At 48.3% G+C, this 12,488-nt stretch overlaps 1 protein-coding gene across 2 annotated transcripts in view; it reads left to right on the top strand.

The window, feature by feature from the left end:
* Window positions 1-12,488, top strand: part of MEGF11 (multiple EGF like domains 11) — a 330,575-nt gene that overhangs the window by 273,204 nt on the left and 44,883 nt on the right. For both annotated transcript variants that reach the window (XM_081155271.1, XM_081155272.1), the window contains exon 10: window positions 1,904-2,078. In XM_081155271.1, coding sequence (XP_081011397.1) covers window positions 1,904-2,078 — 175 coding nt within the window. The remainder of the gene's footprint in view (window positions 1-1,903; window positions 2,079-12,488) is intronic.

The raw sequence follows: 12,488 nt of genomic DNA, 5'->3' as shown, positions 1-12,488 counted from the left end.
CTCCCTCTCCCTTCCTCTCTCTGAAATAAAAAAAAAAAATATTAGAAGAAAGAATTGGAATTACCAGACCAAAGGGTCTGAATATTTTTAGCAGGACTCCTGATACATATCCCCACGTTGTTTTTCAGAAACCTTTACCAGCTTGAATCTGGCTCCTTTTCAAAGATTTTTTTACTGTTATGATAGAGAAAAGGTGATATCCAATTAATGATTAATGAGGCTAGTTAAGAATCCAACATTTTCCAAAATGATTATTAGCTATTTGCACTTCCTAGTCAGAAACTGTCTGCTCCTGTCCATCCCTCATTTTCCATGAGAAAACCAGGGTTCCCAGGAGAGAAATGGCTTGGCTGAGCTTCACACAATTAGCTTGTTCATTATTTCATCTGACAAATAAGTACTGAGCATCTCCAGTGTGCCAAGGACCCTGCTGGGCTCTGGGATACAATACACAGGTGAAATAGACAGAAGGCTCTCCCCATGGAGTTGTCACGTGGTGGGGGGGAGAGGTGATAAACAAGTCAACAGACACAGAAAAGAATTACTTATAAGTGGGCTGTGAATATGAACCAGGCACACTCTTGTGACCCAGGTAGAAAAAGCCCATGTCCTTGTGGAACTTAGAAGAACTAAGACATACCCAGGCTCCTGCTGCCAGCCCAGAGTGTGCTTCTTTCAACCATATCCCTTCAGCTGACTCTGGTGCTAGGTAGCAGGTAACAGGGAATCTAAGAGGCTCATCTCTGCCATCCAGCATCTTCTCTAGAGTGTTAGTCTCAGTCCTCACAGAAGGAGATGTCAAGTGCAAGAGATTTACTAGGGAGACAGCTGTGAGGGAAATGGGGAGGGAGCTGGGTAGGCTGAGAGCACTAGACCCATGTGAAGGCGAGAAGGAAGCGAGGAAGACTGGGTGGAGAGTCTTAGACTGCAGCACAGTTCCAAGAATGTTTGGTAAGGAAGGAAGTCTTTAAACCAAAATTGGCCATTGGAGGAGTCCTAGCCCTCCCAGGAATGTGCTCTGATCTTACATCCCTACTGTGCTCTAGCTGGGAACAGCTCGGGGAAAGTGTGGCCTCTGGGCAAATGCAGTGATGGATTTCAGACACAGCAGCTGGGCCATCGGTCAGTTACACACCTGCAGAAGCCCTGGGAAGCACAGTCACCACATCTCGCATCCCCTCTGATCATAAATAGATATTGGCTGTCGCTTCAGACCTTTGCCAACCAGAGGTTGCCCCGCTGTCTAGAGGTCATGACAGGCAGTTCCTGCCTTTAGCCAAGTGGCCTTTTCTCTGACCTAGACAGATAGGGGATGGAGACAAGCTCCATCACTCTTAAGAGCCCTGGCAAAGCACAGCTGGAGAGTATACTCTCCAGTGCAGACTTTGCCAGAGACGGGAAGCCCCATTTGCTCAGAGGTCTCATTTTAACTTAACAGATGTTCACTGAGTACCTGTGATATGCCACTGGTTTCATGGTAAAGCTCTTGTGCCTGCTCTATACCAGGCATCAGTCTTGGGTGCAAAGTTTGTGAAACTCTGGACTCCATAGTCCATAAGGGAAGGGACTGAAGATGCTGCCTTTTGTTTGGGCCTGTGTGTATTTGTACTGTAAAGAGCACTTGTTTGGGAGTCCAGAGACCTGTTATTCTAATCCTGATTTTACCACTTCCTTGCTATGTGACTTTAGGCAAATTATATAACCACCATGAGCCTCAGTGTCTTCGGGATAATAAGACCACATGATCTTGCGATCTTCTGACAAACAAATGAGGCATTACGCAATTTAGCCTCAGAGGCCCTTTGATCCTGCTACCCCAGGCAGACCAGATTGGTGTGGGCAGGGGTGGGACATGCCTGCTTTCCTGACCAGACTGTCCTCTCCTCCTCTCTCATCTGCTCAGCTGCCACCCAGTAACTGGAGTTTGCACCTGCCAGCCAGGCTGGTCTGGCCACCACTGCAATGAGTCCTGCCCCGCTGGCTACTATGGCGATGGCTGCCAGCTGTCTTGTGCCTGTCAGAATGGTGCCGACTGCCACAGCATCACTGGGAGCTGCACTTGTGCCCCAGGCTTCATGGTAAGATGGGACGGGTCTCCCATGGCCCCTGTGCCCCTCACCCCCACACAGGAGAGGAGCGGCCAGCTCCTGCCTTGGGGTGGAATCTTGGGCTGTGGCCCTGTGCCCAGGGATAAAGAATGGGAGTATCTCCATGTCCTACTCAGAATCAGATCCCTTGACTGGAGAGCCCCCAAAGCTGTTTTCAAAGAGCCAATTCTGCTGGGGTTTGTAATTGTGAAAGTAATGAGGGGGTCTTTCCATTGTCCTCTCACCCTGAAACACCAGTTGTCTTCCTGGTGCCCAGTTCTTCCCTATCCATATCCTTACGCATACAATACAGACGGTCCCCAACTTACGATGGTTTGACATACAACTTTTTGACTTTACAGTGGTGTGAAAGCAATATGCATTCAGTAGAAATCATACTTTGAATTTTGAATTTTGACCATTACCTGGGCTAGTGACATGCTGTACAATACTCTTTCGTGATGCTGGGCAGTGGCACTGAGGTGATTTTGCCCAAGTGTAGGCTAATGTAAGTCTTCTGAGCACATTCAGGGTAGGCCAGGTTAAGCTATGGTGTTCAGTAGGTTATGTGCATTAAATACACTTTTGACTTACAATAGTTTCAACTTACCATGGGTTTATCAGGACATCGCCCCATCGTAAGTGAAGAAGCATCTGTATTTTTACATCATAACCACAGTACACGTGGGCAGTTTAGCATCTGCTTTCTGTCACCCACATTTGCTGCTTGGGCTTCTTAATTACCATTTTATGTGGCTGCATAACACTGGAGGAGCGGATGTACCCCCGGTTTACTCAGCCATTCCCTTACTGATGAATACTGAGCTGTTCCCAGTATTCCCAGCAAATGTTGCACTGAGCATCTCCCTACAAACAGCTTTTCCCCTCCTATTGAATAATTTCCTTAGGGTGAATTCCCAGGGTCAGTGGGCATAATTAGTTATGGCTCTTGATGGATGTTGCCATATTACTTTCCTCAAGGGTTATATAAATCTGTACTGCCACCAGCTGTGTATGAACAACTTTGCTAACATTCTTTTTTTTTAAATTTTTGCTAATTATATAGGTAGAAAATGGCTCCTCAATGTTGCTCTCATTTGCATTTCTTTGATTGCTAGGGAGAGTGAACCTTTCCCCTCGTGTTTGTTTACTATTTGTATTTCCTCATGAATTATGCTGGTGTTTATGAGGTTGGATTCTAGGGAATTTGACACTGGAAGTGAAATCTTGTTCAAAGGTGGAGTGTGCCCAGTGGGTCTCAGGACCCAAAAACTCAGAGGTCCCCCATGGCCATATATTTTATTGTGCAGTAGGAAGTATGGCCTTTGGAACCAGACCAGGGTCCCATCCTGGCTGTCCTGCTCACCAACTATGTGACCTTGGGCCAACAAGTTAACCTCTCTCAGGGTCAGTTTCCTTGCCTGTGGAATGGCACATCTGCCTTGCAAAGTTGCTGTCAGATGTAGAGATTGTGATAAAGGATCTTGCGTCAGCACTTCTCAGCATTCAGTGAAGTTAGAAATCCCCGGTGGGATTTGTTAAAGTGCAGGTTCTGAGCCCATAGACCTGGGGAGGGGCCTGAGATTCTACATTTTTCATAAGCTCCCAGGCAATGCCAATGCTGCTGGTGAATGGCCTTGCTTTTGTAGGAAAGGGGGTGGTGTTCAACTTGGGTTGCCCATTGGAATCACCTGGGAAGCTTTACAGCCCCTCCCCCCCCCCCCCCCCCCCGGCCCCCAAGATGTGGATGTATTTGGTCTGGGTATGGTCTGATTGAGGCCAAAGTGGAAATCCTACAAGGAAGCCCTTGTCACTACAGGAGTGGGGGTTTGCCTGGTGACAGTGTCTTGTGGGCAGTTGCCCCTGGTTTATGGAACAAAACTCGGTTCTGCTCCCTCTTCCTCCTCCCCAGGGAAGATAAACTGGGTGAAAATTAGCTCCAGTGGCATCTTCAAAAGAGACCAATCTGTTTTTCCTGCATGTTTCCTCTCCAATTTACCTTTACTGATGTGAGCTTTATCCATAACTTCTGTGGAAAAAATGGAGTGCCTAGGTTAGGGGTTTGGGTAAGAGAGTTGTTTGGAATTAAAATCTCCCATAGCTCAGGTGGCTGAAGCTGGCGTGAACTGACCACACCAGACTGCTAGCGGGGCGTCTCGACCCCTGTCGCAGCTTGGCTACTGAGGCAGTTCTATGGCTTTGGGCACATGGCTTCCCCTCTCATGGTCCCAATCCCTCCATCTGTAAACGATGAATTTGTAGAAGGAGATGAACTCTCTGACTTCTAACATGGCCTACTATGCAGACTCCAAGGACCAAGTCAGGAGACACGCCCTTCTGGGGGAAATGAGGTAAAAGTAGGAGCAGGGAGGTGTGTGAGTGTGTGTGTGTTTATGGTCTGATTGTGTACATTGGCTGAGTCTGCGGGGAGTCCCACCTCCCTGTTCCTCCTTCCTTACCTCCAGCTGCCTGCCTAGTCACTGCTCCTCAGGAGAATAGGAAATTGGGACCTGGGAGAGCCTAGAGAGTCTGGTGTCTATGTGCCCACTGGCCCCAGGCTGCAGCTCCAACAGTCTGGAGGCCAGGCTACTGCCTCTCTTCTAGCCCCCTGGGATGCAAATGCTCTTGAACTTTGGGGGACTTGGAACTTATAGAAATCAGCTAGCTGTGGAGTCCCTCCTGCCTGGGGCTTGGAGCTAAGATAGATTGTAAGCCAAGCTGCCCTGGTGAGACCTCACAAATTTCCACCCATCTTTTCCTACCTGGCTTCATTATACCTGGAAAGGCTCTTCTGGGCCCTGTCAAGTGTTGAGCAGGAGCGGCTGGAGCTGATTATGGAAGAGTCAGCTGTTCTCATCCAGTGTGACTCATTCCTGCATGCACCAGAGTCTAAGGGGGAAATCATTACTGTTGACCTCACCCCAGCTTCTGAATGAATGGGACTTCCTGCAACAAGCCCTCTCTGGTGAGGGTGGGGGATTGTGGCAATCAGCAGAGCAGACTTGGTAGAAATCCTCCCCCAGTGTCCCAGAGTTAATAATAATCATCAGCGCCTCTATTGACTGGTTGGTTTGTGAATTTATGTACCTGCCTTTTTCCTTAAAAGATTTTTAGGATGGGCAATTAATTAGAGACTAATTAAAAGAGCCCTTTTCTGAGTGTTCAGAGACCTTGCTCCTAGGCTCAGTAATCTTGAACATGTTACTTTACTTTGTTGGGCCTCGGTTTCCTCATCTGTAAAATGGGAGTCACATCAGTCCTGCCTGCTATTAGATGTGAGTAGCCAAGATGGTAATGGATGTGAGGCCACATCCCCAGCTATCCCCTTCCACCAGATCTCTCCCTGCCTGCCAAGAGCTCTTTAAGGAGGATATTGGGATAGCTCCATGAAAGCAGTCTCTGAGGGCTGAGAATGGTCTCAGGCTCAACATAAATGTGAGGAGTTATGATGAAGTAGTGCAGAACCACCCTTTGGAGCCCAGTGACATGCCTGCTCCAACAAGGTGCTCCCCACCCCCTGAGGCCATAAGAATATAGAGCAGAAGCAAGTTCTACCTGGCATTCTGGATGTGCTGGTCCTCATACTCTTTCTCCTTCCTTCCTACCTTCCTAGCTGGGGATATGGAAAATCTAATCAGACACCCAGCCAGCCCAATAAAAATCATATTCACATTAGCAGCAAACAGTTATGGAGTCCTTGCTGCAGGCTTCATCTCTAGTCCTTTCAGGAACCCTACAGAGGTGCACTTTCACACTCCTCACTTTGCAAATGACAGTGAAGGTCAAACAGGATGAGTGACTTGCCTGGGATCACAAAACCAGCAGTGGTGAGAGCCACTGAACTATCGTGTTAGATGACAGGCTTTGATTGACAGGTCACTATAGAACCACACAAATCTGAGTTCATATTCTAGCCTTCCAATCCCCACCCTGCCTACAGGCAAGTCATTTATCCTGCTGAAGCCTGAATTTCCTCCTCTACTGAGAGGAAACTTGTCCATAAGAGTGAGAAACTTTATATGGGGAGTTTATGGCTCAATGCCTGGAACACAGTAGAAAAACCGTAAAAATGATAGTAGTTATTAGTGAACTATGAGAGTAGTGGGGGAACATTGCTTCTCCCAAGCCCAGCACCCTTTTCCAGGAGAATGTGAGAATGAGGTACACCCAAGGGTTCCCACTGGAGCAAGCCATGAACATGCGCAGCTGCTATCCTAGGCAGATCTACTCAAGCACCCTAAATGGTCAGTCTCGGCAGCACTGTGGGGTGGACACGCCTGTCAGTGTTTGAGGAAATGGACATAGAGGTGGAGGTGGGAGAGACTCTGGGCATCTTACATGTTAGCATGGCAGCACGAATGGAATCACTTGGGGTGTGCATTGCTGAATTATATTGGGGCTGCGGGTGGCAGAAAAGAGCCTGGGACTGGAAGGCAAGAAACTAAGTTCCTAGCTCTGGTCATGCTAACTTTTGAGGCTTCTATTTCTCATCTGTAAAATGGGAATGAAATTCTCTGCCCAACAGAAACAATGGTGTAGGAGCCAGTCATTCAAATGGAAGTAAGTAAAATTGGTAGTGGCATTGTTTCAGGACCTTGGACAGCTCCACGAGTCTCTCCTCCATGGTGGTTCTTGCGGGTTAGACCCCAGGGTCCACACCTGGTCAGAAAACCACCACTGTGAACAAGGGTGGGGAGGAAAGAGTGAAGGTGACAGGGGGCTCGGGCTGGCAGAGTCCTGGGAATGCCCAAGTGAGGAATGATCCAGAAAGTGAGGACCTTTCTTCCTGCCCACCTGGGGAGTAGCTGATTTGTGGCAATTGCACTAAGTGGAGCTGTCTGTCCACTTGGAGAGTCACATCACCCTCCTCCACAGATTCTCAAATCCATCAAGTAAAGCTCAAACCGCAGTACTTTGTAACCTGCCCTCCAAACTGGTTTACCCTAATGTGACCTCCTGCTAAGTCCTGCCACGAACTTGTACTGTAGCTACACAAAACTCACTTTTCCCCAAACAGTTTCTGCTTTGGTGCTTCAACCTGCGCCTTTTCTGAAGCATTTTGCTCTTCCTAGAAATGTTCACCCCCACTACCCTTATTTTAGTCTATGAACATCCTCCTCCACCTTTCAGGCTAAGATCAAAGGCTGCTTCTTCCATGAAGTCTTCCCTGAATACTCCTCTCTTCAAATTAACCCTTCCGTCTCCTCTTTTCCTACAGAACATAGTTTATACTCTGAGTTTGTCTTCCTCCAACTCTGTACTTCTTACTGCTCCCATATGTGCCTACTATGTGAACATTTTGCTCAGTGTATTCTTTGAGAAATGAATGAAATTCTTGGGAAGAGCAATGCCTTTAAAGCAGAAGTTTCCAGAACTGACCTTTATAGGAAAGAAACTTACTGCATTTCTCAGCAGGCCCTGCCAGCAGGGCTGGGGCTTGAATCTACCATTAGCTTCTTAGCAGTTCAGATAAACAGGTAGCTGTAGTGGTCCTGGAACAGCTGTCCCCCAACATCATCTCTGGGGTTTTTTAGGTAAATAATGTGAGCTTCTACCTTATGCAGTGTGGTGGTTTTGAAGAGACTCTGGAGCAAGACCCCCTGCCTTCAAATACCAGCTTTGCTGCTTATTAGCTGTGTGGCCTTGAGCAAGATGCTTTACCTCTCTGTCCCTCTGTTTTCTCATATGTGAAAGGAGAATAATAATAAAGTACATCAGATTATTGAGCTGATTAAATTAATTAGTACCTATGAAATATTTAGAATGCCTGGCTTTGTGGTAATCTTCCAACAAGTGTTAACTTTTATTATCATTATTAGTGTTGATGCTGCCACTGTTATTGTTATTTATGCCACCTGAAGAGGCTGACTGGCCCAGGCCTAAGTGCCTTGTTTGAAGGTACAGGTAGAAATGGGAGTGAGAGGAAGAGAGCAGAGTTAGTTGAAACTTCCTCCTGGCTGGGAGCTGCAGGGTTGCCAGGGCTCCTGGGTCCCCAAGGGCAGCCACAGAACCAAGAATAGACATTCTCATCACAGGGGGGAGAAGGCCAGTTTCCCGGCCCTACGACACTCCTTTGCTGACTATCTTTCTTTAATTAGGCCTCACCTAGGCAGCCAGCCTGATGAAGCCTCCTGCGCTGCCCTAGGACTAATTGCTGCCACCTTGGCACCTGGAGTGAACAGCCTGTGAGGTCACCACCAGAGCTGCAAAAACTAGATTTCCCAGACCCCCTCCCAGCCTCCTCCTCCCGCTTGGAGCCGGTGTGCCTGGGAGATGCCCGTGTGGCCGGGAGAGCCCATGTGGCCAGGAGATAAGGGGCCCTCTGGTCATTCTTCAGCACAGATGCTCCCTTTCAGCTCTGGCTATAATGGGGATGAGGGGCATGTGAGGCGGGGGAGGGGGACCTGGTGTCCCCTCCCATGGGATCCAGGGCCTATATTTCTCCCCTGGATGACAGAATTTCTATTACCTTAAAGGGCTCATCTATTTATGCTGCAATTTTTTGAAGCCCTGCCTGCCGTTATTGAACCCTGCATGCTGGCAAGGGGAGCGGGCACTCCATCACCCGAATGAACAAACTCGTTTCCACATTTTTCTACCCTTTCTTCATGCTGTCGGTAGGTCACACGCAAACCTTGGCTGCTCTGGCTGGGGAAGGTGGGAGGGGTGAGAGTTATGAAAATCCAGATCAGTGGAGCAGTGATTGAATTTTCCTCTAAGGTTTCTGATGCCCTTTAAAGATGTCACCCTCCCCCAGTCCACCTCCACCCCCTCAAGCTGGCAAAGTGCATGTCTGCCTCTGATATGGCTCCTAAGCTGGAACTAGGGACTGAGGACAGCTTTGGGGCCAGAGGAGACTGTGGGCTGAAAATTAGAGCCCGGTGACATGTATATGATTTGTGTGCATTTCTTCTTCTAATTGTTTTGTTCATCAAACTTCAGTCTGTAGACTATTCGCGCTAAGAGTAGAAAACCAACTTCTCTTCTCCCTCCCCCCACCCTACCCCACCCCGTTGAGTAGCTTCCTAATTATATAGGAAAAGATTTTCCTGGATGCTGTGCTGGAGATGAGGAATTCACCCTCTAGCTGCCATGCCCATGTGAGCAGAAAAGCCCAGGTAGTGCAAAGTAATAGAAATGATCCAAAAATAAACACACACACACACACACACACACAGATTCCAGTACTCAAATCCCAGCTCTGCCATTGCCTGCTGGGTGGCCATGGCCCAGTTAAGTTTCTCAAGTCTTAGTTTTTTACCTATAAAGCAGACTAAAATAATGGTACTATGTGATATTGTTATTCTTAGGATTGAATTAGATAAAATAGATACAGTGCTTAGAACAAAGCCTGGCATGTAGCAATTGCTCAGTAAATGATTGTTGAGGTTCCTTATGTAGTTGTGTAAAGACAACACACTGGAGGCAAAGGGTATACACTCTAGGGTCAGACATGGCAGGGTTAGAATACCAAGTCTGTTGCTCAGTAGCTGTGTGACCTTAGACAACATGTTTAGCCTCTCTGAGCTCCAGTTTCCCATCTATAAAATGGGTTAATAATGCCTGTCCTTCAAGGTTGATATGAGCACAAAACAGGAATTATTCTTCCTAATGGCAGAGTTGGAAGACTACTCAGCCCTTCCCTCATGCATCTTCTCATTTTACAAAGGAAGAAACTGAGGTCCAGAGAGGGAATGCAGCATATCTCAGGTCACACAGCAAATAATTAGAAGAACTGGGATGGAAAGGAGGTGACACAACTCCGAGGCAGATCCTTTTTCCACCTTCCCCTCCATCTCTGAGTTTGTTGTCCCCAAAGCAGAGACACCTACCAATTTTTCCCAGGGCAGAAAGGGATGGGGTGGAAGGTCCCTAGGGTGTTAAATCATGTTGGCAATTAACCCACAGAGCAAAGTAGGGGAAATTGGTTTTATGTCACTAAGGCTGAGTCCAGCCTTCCCCTTCTGGGACCCCGCAGTTTGTGGCTTTATTAGGGGAAACTGCTGACTCTTCTGTTCTAAAAAATAAATGTGCCCCATGTCGCACTATCCTCCCCCTGCAGTGCTCCTCATGTCCTCATCAGTGCCCTCCTTACTAGGGCCCGGAGCAGGAGGCTTTGATCTCAGGCCTGGTGTCTGCACCTCTCTCCATGCAGCAGGAGAAGCTGTCGGGGCAGGCCTAAAGCATCCATGCTTTAAACACTCCCCATTTTCTTTTAGTACAAGTCTCGGTGCTAACAGTGTTTCTGCCCCTGCCTGCTCCCCATCCTGGCCACTCCGCAGCCACCGGAGTGTGGGGCCATGAGTCAGAGGAGCATCCATGGAATGTCTGGAGGAAGGGGACAACCAAGTTAATATGATGGCACACGACTGGAGCACTGAGTAACTGCAGCGGGCCCTGGGCTAGACACTCTGCTCTTCATACGTTATTTTACCTAATCTTCACAGCACCCTGTATGTGGGGGCTGTTAGGATCCCTACTTTGCAGATGAGGAAACTGAGGCTTGGAGAGGTGAAGTAACCTTCCTAGTTGGTAAGTGGCCACCAGGAGCTGAGCCTATAGCTGTTTGCACCCAGAGCCTGCATTCTTAGTCACAAACCAAAATGCCTGACAAGGAGAGGGCTATGGATACATGGTAAATAACCAGCACTGAGGCTCACAAAGGCCTTTTCCTAGGAAGGGGACAACCCGGCAACCTCATTTCTCATCTGGGGCCTACTGACCTCCTGACCTTTGTCTTTTTTTTTTTTTTTTTTTAATGTATTTATTGATTTCAGAGAGAGGTAGGGAGAGGGAGAGAGAGAAACATCAATGATAGAGAGTCACTGATCAGCTGCCTCTTGCATACCCCCTACTGGGAATCGAGCCCGAAACCTGGGCATGTGCCCTGGGAATAGAACCGTGACCTCCTGATTCATAGGTCAATGCTCAACTACTGAGCCACACCCAGACCTTTGTCTTTGAGGGGAGGGAAGGCTGGGATTCTCAGTCTCCCTCCTTACTTTGGGGCTCAACCATCTCACACTTAAGCTTCTCAGTCCTCACAGCTCTCCTGTGAGGAAAGTAGGGCAAGTATTGTTAGCTGTATCTCACAGATGAGGTAACCGATGTGCAGAGTGGTTATGAGTCTTGTCTAAGATGATCAAGCTGGGCCTAGAACCCAGGGCTTACGGTTCCAAGGCCAGACTCACCTTAGGACAGCTGAGCAGAGAGGGGAGGTCAGTGCTAAGGGGAGGACCAGCCAGGAGTCAGACCTGGGATTCAACCCTGGCTCTGCACCAACTCGCTGTCAATTTTGCCAGTCACTTAACTGTGCCTTGACTTTCTGAAAAATGAGGGTGCAAACCCTGCTCCCTGTATCCTGGGGCTGATGTAAAACTGAGCTGAAACAGGTTGTTGAGACTAACAGAAGTGCCAGGGTGTGCGAACCCAGAGGCATGGGGAGGAGCAGTGAGCCAGGCCCGAAGACCAACCCCCCACCAAGGCTGCAGGTCTGGGACAAAGGAAGAACCCACTCTCCTCCTGCTACCCCTGCACTCAAGTCCAAGACCCCACCCAGTATGGCCCCTCCCAGCTATCTCCCCCTTAGTCATTAACACCAATAATCCCATCTGCAGGCATAATTATGGACCCCAGGAGGGGAAGGGATTCCTGCCAGAAGATGTGATTATGTCTGGAAAATGAAAGATGTTTCAGAAAAGGTCATGAATAAATTATTTCAAAATGGGGCTAATAAGGAAACTAACAATGGGGTAAATACATAAAAATAAAAATAAAAACCCTCAAGATTTCTCTCCAGGCACACTACTGAATAATTGTTCTTGCCTGTCCTAAAAGTTCTGCAGAGGGATGTTAATTTCCTGAGACAAGCACAGGGAAGCCAGCCCAGGCTCCCCAGCCTTCAGGCCCAGATGAGCAGGGTGGTGGAGGAACATAGTGAAAGCGAAGCAGGCTGGGTCCTGTATGCCAGGGTGGGGACTTGTGCTGAACTCAGCAGGCAAGAGGGGGGCTCTTGCAGTCTTGAGCAGGGGAGTGGACAAATGGTGCTGCATTTGACCTCTGTACCCTGTGTAGGGAGATGGTGACATCAAAGTCTAAGAACACAGCATGCAGTAGGTGCTCAATAGATGTTGGTTTCCACACACCATGGTTCGTCAATTTAGGCAGCTTAGCAGAGCGGGTAGAGCTCTGGGAGGGCTTTGAGTCAGGAAAAACAGCTTGGATCTCAGTCCTGCCACTTGCCAACTGGGTGACTTATGTAAGGTCACCTCTGAGACCTCACCTCTCCCGCAGAATACCTGCAGGATGGTTGTAAGGGTGAAACAGGGCAAGCACTATGAAAGTGGCACAGAGCAGGTCAATCTTAGTGTCTTTTCTTATGTCTGCAGTGGGCCTAGGTTC

This window comes from Miniopterus schreibersii (assembly GCF_964146895.1).
Source record: "Miniopterus schreibersii genome assembly, chromosome: 1".
Lineage (NCBI taxonomy): Eukaryota > Metazoa > Chordata > Mammalia > Chiroptera > Miniopteridae > Miniopterus > Miniopterus schreibersii.
The sequence above is the reverse complement of the archived record's forward strand: the minus strand, read 5'-3'. Positions and strand labels throughout refer to the sequence as shown.